Genomic DNA, 23,629 nt, shown 5'->3' with positions numbered 1-23,629 from the left:
CCGCGCCCCTTCCGAGCGCGCATTCCGATTGGCCGTGGGGGAAGTCCGTCAGCCCCGGAGGCGGGCTCTTCCCGGGCTGCGGCGGCGCGGAGCTGTCAGAGGAAGTCCAAGGCCTGCTCCGGCCAGCGCTACCCTGTGGACGTCGGGACTGGGAGGCCGGGAGGCCCGGGCCCGGAGGCGACGGCGGTGGCTGGAGCCCCCGTCCGCAGCGCCATAGTGCGTGAGGCCGCGGATGTGGCTGGGAGCTCAGGCGGGGCCCCTCGCTGTGAACACTTAACCTTTCGGGGTCCTGAGCGAGGGTCCGGATCTCGGGGTGGGGGGTGGGGGTGTGCGGGGAGCGTGGGGACCTGGGGTCCGGGCTGTCCACGGTGGGTGAGCTGCAGGGGCGCGGCGGGCTGGCACGCTGGAAGCGGAGGGCGCCCCTACACAGTGTCCGTGAGCCCGGGAAGTGGGGAGCTCGTCGTTTCTCGGTGTTGTGGGAGTCATGGGGGACGTGGCCTCGGCTGCCCGCCGGCAAGCATTCCTTTTCTACTCTGGTTTTTTGACCTTGGGCGAGTCATTTTATTGTGTCCTTTTGCCTCTTTCATTTGTAGCTTCCTTCCCCCTTACTTGAATATTAAGAAAAACTTAGGTGATGTGGGAAGACCTTGAGCTTGTAGAAGATACCTTGATATCTGAGCAAGCAAGGTGCATGGGGTGATGGAAGGGATTTGAGTAGGTGTTGAGTTCTTTCCCCGATCTTACTAGGTCCTAGTCATTTAAACCTCTTGGTTCTCAGTTCCTCTAGATATAAGATGGGAGTTGCTACTGTTTGCCAGACCTAGAAACAATTATGCTTTACATATATATTGCGCTTTATACAAAGCACTTTAATTATGGAATCCGCAAACAACCCTGTAAGGCATCATTCATTAGAGGCGGAGAAACTGAGGCCTAAAGTTAATGATTTTGCCACTTCCTGTAGATAATGAAGTCCCATGGAAGGAAGGATGGTAGCACCTGGTGTGTGTCTCTACTAGTGCCTAGCGCTGTGCTAAAATAAATTAAGGGAGATAAAATGAAAAAAATGAAAAAAAAAAAAGACCTCTGGTATGGCCTATGAAAACAAACCAATTTTACCAGTGAACACACTGAATTTGGTTAATTTCCTGAGCAATTATGGACAGTCATTGGAGACAGAACTAGGTCCAATATCAACTTTGCCGAAGTTTTTGTTCCGTTATGTCTTGCCACTTCAAAAAACAGGAAGGCATGAAAGTGGTTTGCAATGCATTAAGTTTTAAAACATGCCAAGCAACAACATGCTGCTGTTGGAGTCAACACAAGTGGAAGTTTTGCACTTTTTGCTACTAATGCTCCCTCCCATCCTTATTACAAGTCACCTTACCTTCTCTTGCCTTATGCTTCCAGTTTCCCTGATTTTTAAAAAAAACAGAAGTGGAACTCATTCGTTGCAGAATGGGACAAACTCTTTTAAATCCAGATGATTGGTTACTGAACTGGTGTCAAATGCAACTCTGTCTCTTTTGTCCTTCTTATAAACTTATTGTGATCTGTATTCCGCCTTTAGATAACTAGATGATAATGTATGTGAATCTGTCCACAGCTCCTGTGATTTTCTGGGTTAAAAGTTTGGTGTACAGGAAGCTAACTGGGATCTTGCTGATTTTCCAGTTAGGTTGCCCATTTTTTTTTGGTGCATCTTTTGGAGTTTGTGGTCTGGCTTTTACTGTGTCATTTTGCATGTGGTCATGTTGGCATTATGATTTGCTCCTCGCTGTCTGCTTTCCTTTCTCCTGCGTTGTATTTCATGGTTATGTAGCATTCACCAGTGGTCATTGATGTCGTGATCATTTGACATGTTTTGTCATTTGTGAGTGTGTGAACACCAAACGTTGGTATTGGACTTAGAGCTCTAATTTCCTATTTGTTGCCATTATCTTTTCTCTGGTTATTAGATTCCTCTATCCTTCCTGGGCTGATTTTATTTGAAGATTGAATTTGATTCTGTCGTTGCCCTTCTGGCTATGGAGTCATCTACTTCTAAAAGCATCTCACTAAAGCACCTCAAATCTTATCTCAACTGTCAGTCACATGTCTTTTGAGGACCAGTCTCAAATTTCAAAGTGCCTCCTAGAGCTTTACCTGGCATTCCACAGATAACTTTAAAACAAAAGTATTTTCAAAACTGAAAACATTCATCTTCCCCCTCACTCCAGGAAAAAGTGATGAAAAGCACTATTTCTCCTTTACTCCTTAATGTAGTTAATGATATTTGTGCTGGAAATTTCAGTTTTCTTTGTTCTTTTTTTTATCTTTTTCACCCAGTCTTGTTAGAAAAGACTTGTTGATCTTCACTTTCCCTCCCTCCTTCCCTCCCTCCCTCACTCCCTCCCTCCCTTCTTTCCTTCTAGTTAATCATCACCCGAGGATATTTTTTTCATTGATTTTTAGAGAGAGTAGAAGGGAGGGAGGGGGAGAGAGAAACATCAATTGGTTGCTGCCCGCAACCCAGGTATGTGTCCTTGACCAACCAGGGCCTCCTGCTTCCTATTTCTGCCGCTGCTCTCAAGACTTTACCAACTCTTGCTTCAGGTTCTGCCTTGTTTTCTAGACAATCTTCATGACTACCCTACCTCCAGAGTTACTGTTCTAAACATGCAAATTTGATTGTGCATTGACCCTGCTTAAGAGCTAGATAATTCTCTGAATTGCCTATCTGTTAACATTCAATTTCCTTAGTGTTATATGTATTTAAGGACATTTATAATCTGTGCCTCCAAATTTCTTTTTCAGTTCTGTTTCCCATTTGTGAACCTCTTGTTATGATGAAACCTGACTTCCCTTCACACCAGTGCTGTGCCATGTCTCTGTGTTTTTGCACATTTTGTTTGTTTTGCCATACTGAATCCTGTTCATCTTTTGGGGCTGAGCTCTTCATAAAGCCTTTTCAACTTTCCTGTTAGCTTTTCTTTCTGTCATAGCACTTCCTGTGTGCATTGGTGTGGAATTTACATTGCCGTATGTATAGTAATTTATGTTTGTTTTGTAGCTGCCTTATGGGCAGGCTGTCTTACTCATTTTGTATTTTCAGTGTCTAAAATAACATTTGACACCAGATAAGCCAAGAGAGGAAGCACTCGTGTTTATAATGAATTTTAGACATAGTGGATACTTAAAAGTGGTTGTGAAATGAATTGGCAGTAGAAAAAGCTATTCAAATACATAAAAATATGTTCTACTCTGTAAAAAAAATGATCATTTCTTGTTTTTCCTTTTAAAAAGAGATGTTTTTATTGATTTCAGAGGGAGGAAGGGAGAGGGAGAGAGAGAGATAGATACATCAATGATGAGAGAGAATCATTGATATACCCCCACTGGGAATTGAACTGTGACCTCCTGGTTCTTGGGTCAACACTCAACCACTGAGCCACACTGGCTGGGCTTCTTTTTAAAATTATTCCTTCATTTTCTTGTGAGAAACATACATAGAAAAAAAGCTCCCTCCATCCTAGTTTGCAATATTAGGTGAACATGTCTCCAAGAGAGGAGCAGTTGTTTGCAGGTTGTGAGAGGACCTAAGGATGATGGAGCCTGGAGCCTAGACCTTTTGGGTTTGTAGAGAAGTAGGCTGTGATGCTGGGAAGGACCTGGCATTGGATCAAGAGCAAGTACTCGGGAAAAGCTAGCTCTATCATGTTTTCTTTCTGCATTTGTTTCTTTTAGAACTAATGGAACAAAATATTTTAAAGTGTTTCCATTTTGAGTCTACAGTATTTAGTGATTTTTTCCCCATAGTTAACGTTATCCGTTATCCGAATACTTGTTTGTTACTTAATCTTTGGTTATGACATTGCACAATGATTAAACAATAGTGATATAGAAATTAAACCTGATGTTTTTAGAAACTGCTTCAAATATTTCTGAACATGGAAAATGGAAGGGAGAATGTTATAGCATAAAGAACACTGGACTTGGGGAGTCAGAAGACCTACATTCCATCACCTATAAGCGGTTTTGTGACTTTAAGCAAGTCTTCTCTGAACCCCAGTTTAATCATGGCACAATCATAAGATTGTGTGAAGATCAAATGAGAGTATGTGAAAGAACTTTAAAAGCTAAGAAGCATTTAGGAGCTATAAAGTAGTATAGGGTTTCAAAGATAACCTCCACTCCTTCAGAGGAAAGTGCTGTAGCTGTGCACTTCATTTATACGACAGTTATTTATGGAACACTGTGCAAAAGGGGCTGAGTGAGTTCCTTCTTCCCTCCCACCTGACTATGGAGCTTTCAGTCCGGGCTAGAAGACATATCAAGACACACAATCAGTTGTTAATACTGCAGAATAAAGTCTACTCTAGTAATAATAATAATTTATATATGACATATATTAGACACATAGTTATGTGAATAATTACGACAAGTTTCTCAGAGACATATGGGATGGTTTTATTATGGCAGAGTGCTTCCTGGCTGAAATGAATATTTTCTACTCTCCTGGAGTTGAGGAACAACACTGTTAACTGTGTTTAAATTGGGCTCTTAGATCTCACAGGTGGCATCCTGACCTGTGAAGTCCCTGAACCCTTGTAATAATGAGCTACATTGCAGTGCACTTCTGATGTCTCCACAGGAAACATAAGAGGGAAAGTGTCTACTTCAGTGGTTCCCAATGTGGGGCACACGCCCCACAGGGGGACAATTTGATTTTTAAGGGGGGCAATCGAGAATGAGTTATTAACAGTGAATTTTTTGCATTTTTTATGGTTCTAGGGGCCTCATATACAATATATAAATATATATTGTGACTTATTTATGCATTTCAGTTCTCTTATATGTTTTGAAACTTTATTTGCTATTTTTTCATATCATTTCATATTATTTTTTAAACAATTTCGTAGTAATTTCTTCCACAGTACTTCAACTGTCCTTTCGTTCTTTTATTTTTCTCTTTCATAGATGCCATATTCTTTGGAAGCTTGTTTAGACCAAGTTAATGACCTTTTAGGCTTCCTCCACGTGAATAGGAGTTCACTTTTTGAGTAATAAGAGTTATATGTCACAGGGGGCGGGGTGGTCATCAGGATTTTAGAGATGCTTAGGTGGGACATAGCCAAACAAAGGTTGAGAACCACTGGTCTACTTGTTGATCTTCACAGAGTCCCTCAGGGAAAACTGGGAGGCTTGTAGGGAACTAATAAGATGAGGTTAGGAACTCAGCAAATTACCTAGAGTAGCAAAACTGCTCTTTGTGGTTCTTGTTATGGGTAGTCTCTCCAGTCAGGTCCTTGTACTAGAGTTACCTTGATTTAAAAAAAAATAATTTTTTTTTTCCTCTAGGAATTGTAGGTACTTACTATCTTTATTTTGTTCACTTAGGATTTATAACCTGTAAATGTTAAGAGGACTTTTTGGTATATTTGTGATTAGTAAAGATAGGGAGTAGGGGAAGAAAGGAAGTTACTTGGTATCAATTACAAATGATCTTGGAATGATTAGGGTAAGCTTGACTATAGTAACAGGTGCAAACATGTAATGGCCTAACAATAAGTTCATTTCTCAATCACATAACCATCTAAGGCAGTGGTTCTCAAACTTGGCTGCACAATAGAATCACGTGGGAATCTTTTTAAAATCCTGATTTCTGGGCCTCATCCTCTGGAAATTCTGTTTCTTTATTACCAATTTCCAGGTAATCATCACTTTGAAATCATATACAACATTAGTAACAAAGAAACAGAATTTCTGGAGGAGGGGGCCCAGAAATCAGGATTTTAAAAAGATTCCCAGGTGATTCTAAAGAGCAGCCAAGGTTGAGAACCACTGATCTAAGGTATATCAAGATTGCTGGTGAACGAGAAAAAGAGAGAGTGAGTGAGTTGTGGGGAAGGAATGGCACTCTAAAGCTATAATCCAAGGACCCCGGCTGCTGGAGGCTTTTCCTTTTTCAAAGTGTGTCTTCAAAGGATGCCCTGGGGAATCTACTTCCTCTGTTCACTGGAAGGAGAGCAGAGAATGGAGGAACAAGCATGAGAGTTTTCTGTGGGCCAGGCCTAGAAGAGGCACACATCCCTTTTACTCACATTCTCTGGGGTAGAGCTCAGATAAGGCAATATCCACCTGCAAGCAGGACAGGGAAGTGTAGACTAGCTGTGTGCTGAGGAAGAAAAGGAACTTCAGTCTTTGCCACAAAAGTCAAAGCACTCTATTTTACTTTTTGTGACTTGTTTTATAAACTGTTTGGCAATAAAGAAGATTAAAAAATGAAGCCAGGCAGATTAAAACAGAATTGAGGAATCAGCCACTTATCATTCAACAAGTATCTGAATATCTGTTATTTGCCAAGAAGTGTGCTAAGTGCTGTGAGACATGTTCCTTGTCTTTTAAGGGCTTGTAGTCTAGTAAAGGTTTAGTAGAAACTAGTTCAAGGGAGACTGATCGAAGTCTAATCGCATCAGTGGGCCTGACTGGTAGAGGATGGGACAGATCACCATCTTGGTGAAGAAGAGATCAATGATGGGTAAGGGGCCAATCTCCAGGTAATCATCACTTTGAAATCATATAGCAAAGACCCAGAACCAACTATCTGAGCTGGGGCCTCTAGAAATGGGACTATGGGAGTGAGTGATCAGAGAGATGACACACATAAGAAAGCCATTGTAGAAAAAGTGTGGGAATGGGTAAAATTATGTTTGGCAAAATGATTTTCATACATTCCCAGTTGTTTTTATTTTCTTCTAACACCTGAGGGATATGACACATTTTTGTTAGTCACTGTGGTAGAGTCTCCAGGAGGGGTTCAAATACTTAGGTTTGGAGGAGACTCAGTTAAGTGTCTTTGGGGCCTTGCAGAGTTTGAAAAGTCCACGAGTGATTCTGATCTCCATGCCTTTCTTACCAGTGCACGTTGATCATGGAGCACTCTCTGACTTTGCTCCTTGAGGAATCTCGAGCAGCTTCTAACAATAAGTGCCCTGTAAGAGAGGTGCAAAGTGCACTTGCTGTCTAAAGGAGGGAGAAATACCATGGGCTTTGAGGGACTCAGGGGAAAGAGAGGTAGCACTTGAGCACCTTTATTTTGATAAAGTTATATTTGCACTGTTGGTTTAAAAGCATCTATCTTATCTAATAAAGAGGGATATGCAAATTGACCAACACTCCATAATGGTCAAATGGCTGTGCCCACAGCGGAGGCAGGGATTCTGTAACACAAGATGGCTGCGCCCACAGCAGAGGCCAAGTTCCCATTATGAGACTTAAGCAATCAGCAGGGACCTGAGGCTGCATGGTGCTGGGCCAGGGCAGGGGACCTCAGGTAGTGCTCCCCGCCTGGTGGGGCTTGACAGGGGACCTCAGACCGCACCCCCGCTCTGGCACTGGGCCATGGGACCTGAAGCCACGCCCTTGCCCAGCGGGGCTTGACAGGGCACCTCAGGCTGTGCCCTCTGCCTGTGGGGCTTGACGGGGGACCTCAAGGCCCACCCCCCGGTCTGGGCTGGGAGACCTCAGGCCACGCTCCCCACTCTGGCACCGGGCCAGGTGACCTGAGGCCGTGCCCCCCACCTGGCAGGGCTTGACAGGGGTGGGGCCAGCTGGGTCTGGATCTAGCCCAATGGGGGTGGGGCCAGCCAGGTCTGGGTCTCACGTGATTTCGAGGCGCATGTGGGTGGGTGGGGACTAGACTCTGGTTCCCGTGGCATGCCCTAGACCAGCCGTGGGCAAAGTACAGCCCGCGGGCCGGATCCGGCCCGTTCGGCTGTTCTATCCGGCCCGCGGAGCCGAAAGAGCGGAGGGTTCTCTTGCTCTCCCCTCCGCTCCTTCACCAGCAGCAGTGTTAACATGGCAACGTTGGGAAACACGGCCGCAGCTCCTTCTTCTGAGTCCAGTTTAAGAACCCATTGTGGCCCTCGAGTCAAAAAGTTTGCCCACCCCTGCCCTAGACTCTTGACAGGAGGAAGATTTTCATATACATTTTACTAATTTTCTTTCATCTCTGACACTTTTATTATAGAGAAAGGGCAAATAGCAATATTAAAATATTTCCTCTAATTAAGTCCCTTTCGATGTGCACAAATTTCGTGCACTAGGCCACTAGTCTATATATATAAAAAGCCAGTGACCAGAACTCTGTAATGACCAGAACAGCTGGTCACTATGATGCCCACTGTGGCCAGCGAACTGGCCAACCTCCCACAGCCCCTCCCCACAGCCGGCCCCGCCCCTGATTGCCCTCCCCACCCCAGTAGAGGGCAGGGCCAGCTGGCAACCTCCTTTAGCCCCTACCTCTGGCTGGCCCTGCCCCCGATGGGCTCCCACCACCCCGATTGGCCCGCAGCCCCTTCCCCCATCCTGCCCTGCCCCTGATTGTCCCCCCAGTGGGTGGGGTTGGCCGGCCAACCTCCCACAACCCCACCCCCAGCCACTGACCCCTGATCAGCTCCCCCAACCCCATTGAGGGGTGGGGCCAGCCAGCCCACTGCCCATAGCCCCTCCCCACAGCCAGCCCTGCCCCCAATCAGCCCCCCCAATTGGGGTTGGGGTCCCCTGGCCAATCACCTGTGGTCCCTCCCCCCAGTTGACCCAGCTCTGATTGGCCCCGATCTAGGCGGGCAGGCCGGCCAACCTCCCTGCATCTCCTCCCCATAGGCCCAGCCCCAGCCTGCCCTGAATTGGGCCGGGCCAGCCGGACCCCACCCATCCATGAATTTGTGCACACTGGGCCTCTAGTTATTAATAAAAATAAAGGGGCGGTTAGGATTTTGCTATAGTTTTAAAAATATAATTTTGCAAGAGTGTTAATGCTATTAAAATATACCTTATGCACCTTTTAAGAGATACTCAGAATGGTGTAGTTGATATGTAATTCTTTTGACATTTCAGTTGGTAGGTCTTATCAGCTTCAATGTGGGTGTCACAAGTACTTTCATCTATTTTGTTTCATTTGAACCTCATTTAACTATTCTGCAAATTCAGTGTGGCAGGTTATTATAATCCCCATTTTTAATGATGAAGGAATCGAGGCTTTTAGTGATTAATACACCTACCAAGTGGAAGAGGTCTTCTGACTCCAAATCTGAATATACCATGCAGCCTTGTAGTGAAATGTTTAATGAAGGGCTCCTGGCTTCCAGTTCAGTGAATCACAGCACATCCTCTCTCAGACCTGAGAGGCAGGTTAACTACAATCTAATTTTTTTAACCTTTAGCTAAAATCAGAAAAGTAATTTTTGACATATAAATACAATAAAAGTGTTAGCTCTGCATCCCAGGTTTGCAGTCATGGCTCAGGTGACACCATTCCAAATGAAAATATAGGCAGCTGTATTAGTACCCCGAAGCCAGGTTGCTTAGTTTAGGTACCCTTCCCCACAGAAGTTAACTTAGCCCCTTCCATGATGGCTTCTTGCCAGAATACTGGAATGTTGGAATATACCAGAACTCTGGAAGCAGAATACGGTGTTCTTCCATTCCCTCCCCTTACCTCTTTCTTTTGCTCCAGTGCCTTTGTTAGATTTCTGCAAACATTTAATCTTTCAACAAGCATTTAAGATTCAGATGAATTTTACAAAATAAATCCATAAATAAAACTCTACCTTTGTCCATATTATCTACTTTTATAAAACAGTTTCTTTTGGGTATTTTTGGTGTTTTCTTGTCTGGTATGCTACATGTAAGAGTTCCTCCATGTGGTCTTATTTTTTTTAAAAAAAATATTTAAATATATATATGTTTTTTTTTTCAGAGAGGAAGGGAGAGGGAGAGAGAGATAGAAACATCAATGATGAGATAGAATCATTGATTGGATGCCTCCTGTACGCTCCCTACTGGGGATCAAGCCTGCAACCCGGGCATGTGCCCTTAGCCTGGAACCGAACCTGGGACCCTTCAGTCTGTAGGTGGACACTCTATCCACTGAACCAAACCAGCTAGGGCATGTGGTCTTTTCTTGCCAAGTTCCACATGAAAGCAAATTCCTAGTGATCTAGGGCTTAGGTTCCTCTACTGCCCACCCAGCCTTACCACTCTGACTTTGCTGTGTTCTCATCCTCCTTTGTTCTTTCAGTATTTATTGACCATGTACTGTGTGTGTGGCACCATGCTACATGCAGAGGGTACAGCAGAGGAAAAGATGTAATATTTTTTTACCTTCTTTGACTCTTAGTCATGTGATTAAGACATAACTACCTAGTTGGTTATTTTCAATGCTTCTGTATTTTTAATGCACTGGGGAAGGATAGGATAAAGCCATTCCGTACTTTTTACAGAAAAAAATCCAAGATGCACTGTATGTGTATGAGCTATTCTATGCAAATCTGCTGACAGCCTCTATTTTGTACCTTTCCAAAAGCTGAATTTAGCGGTGTATTATAGATTTGGGTGCACAACTAAAGACTTGAGACAAAATTCTAGGTACAATTGCTATAATGTGTTGCTAATGGAGAATATGAGATTTCCTCCTTTGAGATCTTTCTAAAAGCGGACTTGATTCTCTTATATTTGGGAACCTCGCTCCTATCCTGTGCCCAATGCTGAGATCTGAGGGCTAAGAGGCTGACAGTGTAGTCTTCTGTAGGAATTTACAGTGACTGTTTTGTTTGTCATTGCGTTCTGCTTCTGAGACTTGGAGAAGCTGGTATATATTGTACAGAGGATGATGGATGAGTTTGTTTTTGAAAAGTTATAGCCAACTCATGATTTTTATGGGAGCATAAATGCCTGGCTAAAGTCAAGTAAAAGATGCCAGATCTCAATTTATCCACTACTGGCAACTTCCTTTTGAAAGAGTATTTTATGATCAGGGCTTCTAGAAAGTATAAGTTTAAAAAAAAGTCTTTTTAGGATCTTATTTTTGGATTTTTTTCTTAAATTTTTGAGGAAGAAATGCTAAGAAACTATGAAATGACTAAAAGTTGATGTGAAGGTAGAGAAGAAGAAAAGGGTTGGCTAAGTGGTCCACAGTCACTGTATTCCTGAAAATTAAGAATAATTTTCTGGCTAGCTTGTAGAATTGATAGTAACTAACAAGTGTCCCATTTCTTTTGCCAATTGGTGTAATACAGTGAGACGGTTTAAGCGGAAGCATCTTACAGCCATCGACTGCCAACGTTTGTCTCAAAGTCACTTGGCTGCGACCCAGCCCTTCAGTCAAAGATGGACAAACAGAGACCCGAACCATGGTCTCTATCCTAGACCCAGAACAAAAAGAGGGACTAAGGGTATGTCTTCCAAAAATATACCTTGCATTTAGAATCTGTAGTGTGTGTGGCTTTTGAATGTCTCCCAGTATTTGTAAGTATTATTGTAGTGATTTTGTAGTCCTGTTGCAACATTTTGACACTTTTTTCATTATTTGTGCATTTTCCATGAAAATTGCTTCCTATTGTAAGTGGTTGGTAAAGGCCCCAGGAAAACATGACTGAATGAATTCCATGAGCTTGCTTAATTATAACATGGTAGAAAACACATACCAATATCACCACTATTCTAATCTAGAACCATTTTGATTTCTAGACTCTGCAGTAATCTTCTTTGTCCAATTGCCAGTAGGTCCATTGTATCATTATTTTTCTCCAAAATGTTCCCTCATTCAGTGATTTCGTGGTAGACTGTGTCCTTGGTTACCTCAGACCTGGACTGCTGCAGTAACACTTTTCCTTGCCTTTAGATTTTATTTCTTTCAAACCAGGTGGAACACACATCAAGATAATATTCTTGATTACCATTTCCTGTCATGTCACTGCCACTCAAGAACCAACAGCGAAATGTCCCCATTACTATTATGGACCCAAGCTCAAACTTGCCATCACCTGATATTTGTTATTTATTACATGCAAGTTCTGTATCATTTCCCTATATGCCAGATGAATTCCAACTTTTAAAAAAATTAATTTTTTTCAAGAAAAACTTTTAAATATGTTATATGCAATAAACATTAATATTTCAAGAAAAATGATTTTAAATATGTTACATGAAATAAACATTAATATTTCAAGAAAAACGATTTTAAATATGTTACCTGCAATAAACTTAATATTTCAAGAAAAATGATTTTATATATAATATTACATGCAATAAACATTAATATGTCGAGGAAAAAAGATTTTAAGTAAAATATTACCAATCATCTTTTAATAATAGATGTATGATCCAGATTGCCTTATTTCCCTTTGATATATAATTTCATCATCCAACTTAAATCTTATCCAGTTGTCTTTAAATATTGTGTTTTTAATCACTTCTGGAAGTGCCATAACCAATTTATGAGGCAGTTTTAAACTAACTGGTTATATTTTGTTTGTTTTGTGTAGATAAGTCAACTTCTCTATTGTGAATTCTTTTTGATAAAGACTGTTAGCATGTGTATGTTTCAATGGGGTGTCCTAGCACTGAGCATGTAGTAGACTCTTAATAGATATTGCTGTGATTGAATTCTCACAATTAGAAAATATCAAGATTTAACCCAGGCCTGTTAACTTCAAATCTGGGTTTTTATCACATTACCCCAGAAACAGTTATAGTTTTATTTTCCTAACATAGAAAAAAAAATTAAATTCTTTTAAAGGCCAAACCTAGGATTTTTTCCCATTTTTTTCAGAATGTTATAAAAACATTCTAAAATGATTTTTTTAAATATATTTTAAACACATTTTTAAAAAATATATTTTTATTGATATTAGAGAGGAAGGGAGAGGGAGAGAGAGATAAAAACATAAATGATGAGAGAGAATCATTGATTAGCTGCCTCCTGCATGCCCCACACTGGGGATCGAACATGCAACCCAGGTATGTGCCCTGATTGGGAATTGAACTGTGACCTCCTGGTTAATAGGTCAACGCTCAACCACTGAGCTATGCAGGCCAGGCAAGGCTAAACTTAGTTTTGTTCCACTCTCTTATTTCCAAAGTAAAAATTCTGGCTACAGTCATTTCAGAAAGGAACCATGTATTTTGTTGTATATTGATAAAGTGTTCATTGGCATTTTACAATAATTTATAAGAATTGCCGAAACCGGTTTGGCTCAGTGGATAGAGCGTCGGCCTGCGGACTAAAAGGTCCTAGGTTCGATTCCGGTCAAGGGCATGTACCTGGGTTGCAGGCACATCCCCAGTAGGAGATGTGCAGGAGGCGGCTGATTGATGTTTCTCTCTCATCGATGTTTCTGACTCTCTATCTCTCTCCCTTCCTCTCTGTAAGAAATCAATAAAAATATATTTAAAAAAAAAAAAAGAGTTTAAAGTGCAGTAATGATGTATGAAATCACCTTTTGATTCCCCTTAGTGCCTGAAAAGTCTTTGAGATCAGGGACTATATTGTGCCATGCCAGCATAGCCAAGGGTGAACCTGAGGAGGGGCGGTGAAGGATTAAAGAAGACAGACAGGAGAATACAGCTGGGGCTAGGTGGAATCACTGTGCCTGGATAAGGAAACAGTGATCCAGCCTGTAAGCCAAAGCTTTATTTTATAGTCAGAGCACACAAAGCAAAACAAGAGAAGTGGTCAGCATGTTTACAATGTTTTTGTGAGTTTCACCTTGTTTTGGTAGCACTTGCTGCACCTCCCACAGCCATTAGCTACTTAGGAAGGAGCAAGGGAGAACTATAAGGTCAAGCTTAACCATGCCAGGAGGGCTCTGCCCTCCAAGCTGGGACTTGTTTGTGGCCCTGCCACAGGTCAGTCCGAGGCTTAACTCTATAGCCACTCCCTACACTATATCATTTTTCATTTTATTTTTGTCTTAGAATCATAGGTGCTTATGAATAAATGTATAAATTAGATTAGATACCACTCTAATAATCTGAAGAGAATTCCAAGTCCTTTCTTTTTATTTTAAAATAAATTAACGTGTCAGCTGCATAGGAAGAAATGAAAATAAAACGGTTTTAACTCTGTCACATGGGAGAGTGGGTTTTACTGAATCCTGATAACCTGAAGCATTTTTCTTTCTACTTAAGAAAACTTAGATTTTTTTTATTATAAGAGCAAGCTAGGAGGTGTGAATTTTTATAGGTGGATGTGTGAGTGAATGTGGACAGTTGTTTGCTTTGCCCATTCATATGTTCAGTTTGTATATATTACAAAGTATAATATGGTCCTCACACTATCTGAAGACTGGTTTCTGTCATTCCATATGTGTGTCTAACTATATGATGGAGCCAGATCTAAATGTGTTGTTGTTTTTTGAGGGGGGGGGGGCTGTTTAAGCTCTTTATATAATCATTTAGCCAATAACTATATTCTTGTCTCTTAATTGAAATTAGTTTGTATCATTTGGGTTAACAACGGGTCAGCAGTCATTATTAATTTCTTGTTACTCTTTTTGGGTTCTCTGTGCAGGTCAAGGATGTCAAAGGTACATCACTGAATTCTTCCCAGCTGGCCAGCGGCAGTGTACCAATGACATGGCTAAAAGCAATTCTGTGGGCCAGGACAGCTCTAAGGACTCAGAGGGTGAAATGATGTTTGTTACAGAAAGCAATTGTGCCCTCTCTCAGGAAGATGATGGAGAAGCAAGACTGGGCTCGTCAGGCTCTGCTCTGCTGGTAAGGAAGCGCTCTCGGTCCTTTGAGGATGAGAGGAATCAAGCTACAGGGACCAGTCACTGGCATGGGGTTTCTAAAAAACCCCCACAGCATTATTTGCCCCTGTCCTGCACAAAGGCCAGGGAAGCTAGACTGGAAGCAGAGGGCTTTTTGTCATGGCTCTCTGCAGAGACTGAAGAACCCAGCCAAGAAGTGGAGAACATGGATCATGATCCCATTCCTGACTCTTACTATGGACTTCTTGGAACCTTGCCCTGCCAGGAACCCCAGAGCCATATCTGCAGCCTTCCCAGCGAAGTCCTAAGGCACATTTTTGCTTTCCTCCCTGTGGAAGATCTCTATTGGAATCTGTGCTTGGTGTGCCATCTTTGGAGGGAGATAATTAGTGATCCACTGGTATGTAAAACACTTGGAGTTCTCTGATGTTTTCTCTAAAAATAAAAAGATTAGCTTCCCTAATACATACTTCTTTTTTTTTTTTAATCTTTATTGTTGAGAGTATTACAGATGTCTCTTCTTTTTCCTCCCATTGCCCCAATTCCACATTGTTCCCACCCTGCCCCAGGCCTTCACCACCCTATTGTCTGTGTCCATAGGTAATGCATATATGCATTTAAGTTCTTTGATTAAGCTCTTCCCATCCTTTCTCCCCTCTTCCTTCTGAGATTTATCAGTCTGTACCATGTTGCCATGTCTCTGGTTCTATTTTACTCATCAGTTGATTTTGTTTATTAGATTTCTTGTTCATTTATTTTGATTTTTAGATTCCATTGTTGATAGATATATATTTATTTCCATTTTATTGTTCATATATACATATTTTTCCTTCTTCTTAAAGAAGACCCTTCAACATTTTATGTAATACTGGTTTAGTGGTGATGAACTCCTTTAGCTTTTTCTTATCTGTGAAGCTCTTTATCTGTCCTTCAATTCTAAATGATAGCTTTACTGGGGTAGATTAATCTTGGTTGTAGGTCCTTGTTATTCATTACTTTGAATATTTCTTGCCACTCTCTTCTGGCCTGCAAAGTTTCTGTTGAGAAATCAGCTGACAGACATATGGGTGCTCCCCTGTAGGTAAGTAACTGCTTTTCTATTGCTGAGTTTAAGATCCTCTCTTTGTCTTTAACCTTTGCCATTTTAATTATGATGTATTTTGGTATGGGATTCTTTGGGTTACTCTTGTTTGGGACTCTGTGTTTCCTCAGAGACTATTTATTTCACTAGGTCTATTTCTTTCATCAGGTAGGGGAAGTTTTCTGTTATTATTTCTTCAGATAAGTTTTCAATATCTTTCTCTTCTCTGGCACCCCCATAATGCAAATGTTGGTATGCTTGAAGTTGTCCCAGAGGCTCCTTACATTATCTTCATATTTTTTTATTCTTTTTTCTTTCGCTCTTCTGATTGGGTTTTTTGCTTCCTCATCAGATCACTGATTTGATTCTTGGCATCCTCTGCTCTACTGTTGAATCCCTGTAAATATTTCTTTATTTTAGTTAGAGTATGCTTAATTCTGGACTGGTCCTTTTTCATGTCTTTGATGTTCTCACTAATGTTCTTGAAATTCTCACTAAGTCCCTTGAAGTTTTATTAAGATCCTTGAGGATCCTTATAATGATTGTTTTGAACTCTGTATCTAGTAGTTTGTTTGCTTCCATTTATTTTATTTTATTTTTATAATTAAATCTTTATTGTTCAGATTATTACAGTTGTTTCTCTTTTTTCCCCCATAGCTCCCCTCTACCCAGTTCCCACCCCACCCTCTGCCCTCACCCCCCTCCCCCACTGTCCTCATCCATAGGTGCACGATTTTTGTCCAGTCTTTTCCCAATCCCCACCACCCCTTTCCCCCACAAGAATAGTTAGTCCACTCCCTTTCTATGCCCCTGATTCTTTTATAATCACTATTTATTCTGTTCATCAGATTATTTATTCACTTGATTTTTAGATTCACTTGTTGATACATGTGTATTTGTTGTTCGTAATTTGTATCTTTACCTTTTTTTCTTCTTCCTCTTCTTAAAGGATACTTTTCAGCATTTCATATAATACTGGTTTGGTGGTGATGAACTCCTTTAGCTTTTCCTTATCTGTGAAGCTCTTTATTTGACCTTCAATTCTGAATGATAGCTTTGCTGGATAAAGTAATCTTGGTTGTAGGTTCTTGGTATTCATCACTTTGAATATTTCTTGCCACTCCCTTCTAGCCTGCAAAGTTTCTGTTGAGAAATCAGCTGACAGTTGTATGGGTACTCCCTTATAGGTAACTGACTTTCTTTCTCTTGCTGCTTTTAAGATTCTCTCTTTGTCTTTTGCCCTTGGCATTTTAATTATGATGTGTCTTGGTGTGGTCCTCTTTGGGTTCCTTTTGTTTGGGGTTCTCTGCACTTCCAGGACTTGTAAGTCTATTTTTTTCACCAGGTGGGGGAAGTTTTCTGTCATTATTTCTTCAAATAGGTTTTCAATATCTTGCTTTCTCTCTTCTTCTGGCACCCCTATAATTCGGATGTTGGTATGCTTGAAGCTGTCCCAGAGGCTCCTTACACCATCTTCGTATTTTTGGATCATTTTTTCGTTTTGCTTTTCTGGTTGGGTGTTTTTTGCTTCTTCGTATTTCAAATCTTTGGCTTGATTCTTGCGATCCTCTAGCCTGCTGTTGGAACTCTGCATAATATCCTTTATTTCAGTCCGTGTATGCTTAATTTCTAGTTGGTCCTTTTTCATACCCTTAATGGTCTCACTAGATTTCTTGAGGATCTCACTACATTTATTGGCAGTCTCACCCGTCTTTTTGAGGGTCTTACTAAATTTGTCGGCGGTTTCTAGAAAGTTCTTGAAAACCTTAAAAGTGTGGTTTTGAACTCTATATCCAATAGTTTGCTTTCCTCCATTTCTGTCATTTGTGTCCTGTTACTTTGTCTCTGCATTTTGGCTGCTTCCCTGTGTCGGTAGAGTGGCTTTCTGTGCTAAGTGTCCTATAGGGCCCAGTGGCTCAGCCTCCCCAATTACCTTAGGTAGACACTCTTGGTGCACCACCTTGTGGGCTTCGTGCACAGTCTTGTTGAAGTTAAGTCTTGATTGTTGTAGGTAACACTGGGAGGGATTGACCTCCAGGCCAATTGGCTGTGAGAATCAGCTGTGTCTGCAGTGGGAGAACTTCTGTGCTAGAGACACTTCTCCGGGACAAGGCTTGCTTCAGTGGGGCTTTGGTGCTCACTGAGTCTGCCCCCTGAATGTGTCCTTTATGGATCCGAGGAGCTGCAATCTGGATGGTCCCACTCTGACTACCAGGCACATTGGTTCCTGGATCTCTCAGGAGGTGCTAATTTAGCCTCTGCCTGAGGCTACCCAGCCGAAGCCAGGTGTGAAGCAATGCAAGTTGCCCTGGGGCCTTGGGCCAGCTGCAGTTTGTTAAGTAATTTTCAGATTGCAAAGGGCCAGGCCTTTCATATGCAAAAGCCTCCGTGGACGGCTTGGGCGAGGCGGGGTCCCAGGGGATCAACAGGGCGGATGGAGCGAACAGTTATGGCTGCTCTCAGGCTTGCCCGCTCCCGGCATCACAATCGCTGCGAGTACCTCTGAGAGAAAGCTGCCCTCAAGTTCCGACCGATGCCAGACAGTCCCGTTTCTCCCGTATGAGTCTGGGTCCCCAGAGACTCGCCTGGAACTGGAGCGCAGAGCTTGAGACTCCCTCCCGATTGAAAAAGACAACCGTGTCCTTAACCGCCAGCCCTCTCCACATGCACCTCCTCTGAGTCTTGGTATGCTTTTCTCTTTTCTTCTAGTTGTAGAATTTCCACTCAGCCAGCCTTCCTGTGGTTCTGGATGATTTCCGTTCCATCTTTTAGTTGTATTTTTGAAGCGGTTGTGCAAGGCAGCAATCTCCGGTGTTTACCTATGCCGCCATCTTGGTTTCCTCCTGTTTTCTTCCATTTAATTTAGTTCTTTTTCTTTAGATATTTTCTGTTCTTTCATTTGTAACATGTTCCTTTGTCTCTGCATTTGGCTACTTTGATGTTTTTGTTTCTGTGTATTATAGTGGTTCTCAACCTTCCTAATGCCATGACCCTTTATTACAGTTCCTCATGTTGCAGTGACCCCCAACCATAAAATTATTTTTTGTTGCTACTTCATAACTGTAATTTTGCTACTGTTACGAATCGTAGTGTAAATATCTGATATGCAGGATGTATTTTCATTGTTACAAATTGAACATAATTAAAGCATAGTGATTAATCACAAAAACAATATGTAATTATATATGTGCTTTCTGATGGTCTTAGATGACCCCTGTGAAAGGGTCATTCGACACCCAAAGGGGTCCCAACTCACAGGTTGAGAACTGCTGATGTATTAGGTAGAGCTTCTGTGCCTCCTGGAGTTGGTAGAGTGGTTTGTGTAGTAGGTGTTCTGTATGGCCCAGTGGCTCAGCCTCCCTAGTCACCTGATCTGGGCACTCTAGGTTGGACCCCTATATGGGCTGTGTGCAATGTCTTATTGTAGTTGAGCCTTGATTACTATTGGTGTCACTGGGAGGAATTTACCTCCAGGCCAATTGGCTGGCTGTGAGGACCAGCTGCAACTACTGTTGTTCAGGGGACACCCCTATGGTGTAGGACTTGCTTTAGTGGGGCTTTGGTGCTTACTGAATCTCCCCCTTGAGTGTGTTGCTTGTGGATGTGTAAAGTAGTAATCTGGTGTTGTCTGAAGCTATCCACTGGGAACACTGGCTCTGGGGCCTTCTGGGAGGCGCAAAGTCAACCACTGCCTGGGGCCACCTGTCAGGAACTACAGAGCAATCTGCAGATGGCTGCTACTTGTATCGGGCTTAGAAGCGCCCAGGTGAGGCCAAGCTGTGAAACAAGGCAAGCTGGTAGTGCTGGGTCTTGGACCTCTTATTGACAGGTATGGGGCACTCTGACACCAGATGCTGCTTGTTTGAGAAATTTTAGGAGAGTCTGGACCCTGAGACAGGACAAGCCATTCATGTGGAAAAGCTACTGCAAATAGCTTGGATGGGGCTACAAATTGGGTGGGGCAGGGTCTCAGGAAATCACTGGGGTGGAGCAAACAGTTTGAGCCAGGTTGATGGAGACTCAAATATGGTTGCCAGTCAGCTCTGCAGTGGCAGAGGTCTTCGCATAGGAATAATGGACTCTGAACAATGAACCCTGTGTGGGAACCCCCAAGTTCTTGCCCCTATTCCAGACAGTCCAATTCTCCATATGTCTCTGGGTACCCCACAAGCCGCTGCCCCAGTGCTGGAGCTCAGAGGGAGTGAGTCTGAGTAAGTCTGTGCCTGGGCCTTTTAAGAGGAACTGCCTGGGACTCTGGCAGCCTCCATATCATTCAGCCATAATCCCTGCTGGTTTTCATAGTCTGAAGTTATGGGATGTCTCTTCCCAGTACTGGAACCCTGGGTTGGGGATCTGGTGTGAGGCTGGCACCCCTTGCTCCTCCCAGGAGGCCTCCACAGCTGAGATATCCCTCCCAAATAAAAATTGCCACATGTGGGTATCAGACCAGCTCATTCTGCACCTCTGCCCCTACTATTAGTCTCAGTGTGATTTTTTCTTTATTTCTCTAGTTGTAAAACTTCCATTCAACTAGATTTCAGGTGGTTCTGAATGATGGTTGTTCTGTATTTTAGTTGTAATTTTGATGTGGTTTTGGGGGGCAGTGAGTACCAGCATTTACCTACGCCCCTATCTTGATTCTTCAATAATACTTCTGATTATAGTATTTAGTTTCCATTTGCCTCCAGAATAATATCCAAATTCCCTGGAGGCAGGTAAGGCTTTCCATGTTTGTCCCACTTTATTATCCCAGCCTCATTGCTCACTTCTCAGCACACCCTTGTGTTCTATCCACAACGCGTGATTTGTTGCATTCCAACCAAAGACTGCATATTTCTTTACACGTGTTGTCCTAACACCCCTACTCACACCCATATGTAAAGGTTCTTCATATCTGTTTTGGTATGCTGTGTTTTGTTTTCATTTGTCTCAAGGTATTTTTTAATTTCTTCATGATTTCTTTTTTGACCCATTGCTTGTTTTAAGAGTGTGCTGTTTAATTTTCATGTATTTGTGGGGGTTTTCTTTTCTTTTTCTGCTACTGATTTCTCATTTCATTCCACAGGAATTGAAAAAGATACTTTCTATAATTTCAATCCTTTAAGATTTGTTAAGATCTGTTTTGTGCCCTAGCATGTGATCACTTTTGGAAAATGTTCCATGTTCACTTGAGAAGACTGTATTCTACTGTTGTTGGGTGGAGTGTTCTGTGTAGGTCTGTTAGGTTCAATGAAATGATTGTTTCCTAATTGCTCTTCTGACTGGTTGTGCTATCCATTTTTGAAAGTGGAGTATTGAAGCCTCTATTGCTATTACATTGCTGTCTATTTCTTCCTTCTATTCTGTTGGTGTTTGTTTCCTAGATTTAGGAGCTCTGTTGTTAGTACATATATACTTATAATTGTTACATCTTCTTGGTTAATTGACCCTTTTGTCATTGTATAGTCTTCTTATAATATAATTTCTGAGTTAGTGTCTCTCTTGTCTGATATTAGTATAGACACAGCTTTCATTTTTTTAATCATCATTGGAACTCTGAGCCATTGTGTGCTGATGTTTCGATAGTGAAATTGAAGTACTAGCTTTTCCCAGATTCTATGTTAAGTTAGTGTTCCAACCAAAACCAAGACCTAGTTCTCCTAGTTTCCAACCAAAATTTGTGTAATGTTTGTACCCTATTTGCTCAGCTTTTGAATTGTGAGTTATAATTGCCTTTTTAAAACAATATGTTTTTATTGATTTGAGAAAGAGAAAGAGAAACATCAACATCGATTGGCTGCCTCCTATATGCCACCTGCTGGGGATTGAGGCACAAGCCAGGTATGTGCCCTGACCTGCTATTGAACTGATGACCTCCTGTTTCATGGATCAGCACCCAATCACTGAACCATACCAACCAGGGATAATTGCTTTTTATTGGTAGAAGGCAATCCACATGTTTGTGGCCTAATCTCTCTAATAGCCATTGCCTACAAGTTATTTTGGATTTTTTTCAACTATATAGTTCATTCCTTGGAAAAAGCTGTATCATCGATACCTGATGAATGAAGAGCAAGCTGTCAGCAAAGTGGATGGCATCCTATTGAACCAGGGTATTGAGAAAGAGTCGGATCTTTGTGTGCTGAACCTCATCCGGTGAGTTGCTTTTCTCCTTTGAAGAAGACAGATTCTGAAGTCCTTTGGCATATATAATCACTTAGGATCATCTTTCTCATGGACTCCTCTGTGAATGTCTTACAGCTATACAGCCACCACTAAATGCTCCCCAAGTATGGATCCTGAAAGGGCACTGTGGAGTCTGAGGGATCACCACCTCCTTCCTGAGGCAGAGGCCTGTGTGCGTCAACACCTCCCTGACCTTTACATCACTGCTGCAGTAAGTGAAGAGGCTGTGGGGAATTTTTGGGCAAAGTGACACATTTTTCTTATTGGAAGAAAAGTGTCTTGGTGATTAAGTTTGGCCAAAGGTTATTTTAGATTTATTTTAAAAATCTTTCTTTAATCTCTGTTTTGAAGCCTTAATCCTGTCATTGGTCCCATTAGAGAAGTAAAAGTCCACATTGTTGTAGATTCTTTCATTGGTCCCATTAGAGAAGTAAAAGTCCACATTGTTGTAGATTCTTAAATCTGGAAGTAATTTTAAAAAGTATTCAGTTCAGCCCTGGCCAGCATGAATCAGTGATTAGAGCATTGGCCCTTATACCAAAGGGTCTCGGGTTTGAATCCCGTCAAGGGCACATACCTGGGTTGCAGGTCCCATTCCCTGCACTGGTCTGGGCGCATATGGGCGGCAACCAATGTGTCTGTCTGTCTGTCTGTCTCTCTCTTTCTCTCTCACCTGCCTTCCTTCCACTCTCTAAAAATCAGTGGGAAAAATATCCTTGGATGAGAATTAACAAAAAAACACACATACACACGCACACACAAAAAACCCCCTCTAGTGCATATTTAGAGAATGGCCTCGGTCCCAGCATTGCCATTCTGCTGCCGAGAATGAGTAATGAAGTTTGTGACTGCATAAGTCAGAATTGCTCAATAATTTATTTACAAGATTTGTTCTCAGAAGATATCAGAGATCCTGTCAAGATTTAAAAAAATAACAACCCAAAACATTCAGTTCAGCCCTGGCTGGTGTGGCTCAGTTGCTTGAGTGTCTTCCTGTGCACCAATATGTCGCCAGTTCGATTCCTGGTCAGGGCACATGCCCAGATTGCGGGCTTGATTCCCGGTAGAAGGTGTACAGGAGGCAGCAGATTGATGTTTTTCTCTCACATCAATACTTCTCTCTCTTTCTATTCTTCTCCCTCCCTCCCCCCCCCCCCCCAAATAAATAAATAAATAAATAAATAAATAAATAAAAACATTAAAAAAACACATTCAGTTTAATGTTCCATTCCGTTGAGGAATCCTTAACAGAGGATGGTTATCTAACCTCTGAACACTTTGATTAATAAGGATTTCTTTACAGGGCAGCCCATTCCATCAACAAAGTGGGTTATATGAGGACCAGAGAAATTCAGGGTCTTGTTACAGATGTATAATGAGTTAATGAGAAGCTGGAAATAGTCCTGAGTTTTCTGACTTGTGGCTTCTCATTTAGATCATGGATTTTCAAATTTTATTTTGGAAGCTCGGTGCAACCTCAACCTGTATTCTGCAGCCAGTAGAGGACTGAAAACCCATCCATGTGCATTTCTCTTTCTGTTTTCAGTGAAGTGATTGTTGATGATGGTGGAGTGAGTTTTCTTTCACAGGATGGTTATAGTGAGAGGTGTAGGGAATGTACCTTTATTGGAATGCATTTTTTAAACAGAGAGACTTGTAGTAAAGTTAATGATAAAGATATATGTCCCATTATTGACTATTTCCATGTTAGTGAACATTTTCTTAGATGTTACTAAGTGGAGCATACTGTGTTGTAATAATAGATTTTCAATGATTTATTTCATATTTATTTAACTTAATATTTAATCATTATTAAATAATAACATACAGTGAGTAGTAAATTAAT

At 41.8% G+C, this 23,629-nt stretch overlaps 1 protein-coding gene across 6 annotated transcripts in view; it reads left to right on the top strand.

The window, feature by feature from the left end:
* Positions 1 to 59: 59 nt before the first annotated feature.
* Positions 60 to 23,629, top strand: part of FBH1 (F-box DNA helicase 1) — a 64,516-nt gene continuing 40,946 nt past the window's right edge. For 4 of the 6 annotated variants that reach the window (XM_036342077.1, XM_036342083.1, XM_036342093.1 and 1 more), the window contains exons 1-5: positions 60 to 216; positions 11,061 to 11,216; positions 14,336 to 14,937; positions 21,623 to 21,753; positions 21,859 to 21,994. In XM_036342077.1, the coding sequence (XP_036197970.1) occupies position 216; positions 11,061 to 11,216; positions 14,336 to 14,937; positions 21,623 to 21,753; positions 21,859 to 21,994 (1,026 nt within the window). In that variant the 5' untranslated portion in view covers positions 60 to 215. The remainder of the gene's footprint in view (positions 217 to 11,060; positions 11,217 to 14,335; positions 14,938 to 21,622; positions 21,754 to 21,858; positions 21,995 to 23,629) is intronic. The other 2 variants (XM_036342102.1, XM_036342109.1) reach the window with 2 other exon arrangements.

The sequence above is a fragment of the Myotis myotis genome, unplaced genomic scaffold, assembly GCF_014108235.1.
Source record: "Myotis myotis isolate mMyoMyo1 unplaced genomic scaffold, mMyoMyo1.p scaffold_m19_p_1, whole genome shotgun sequence".
In the NCBI taxonomy this organism is placed as follows: Eukaryota; Metazoa; Chordata; class Mammalia; order Chiroptera; family Vespertilionidae; genus Myotis; species Myotis myotis.
Note: the sequence above shows the minus strand (reverse complement) of the source record. Positions and strands in the feature narration are given on the sequence as shown.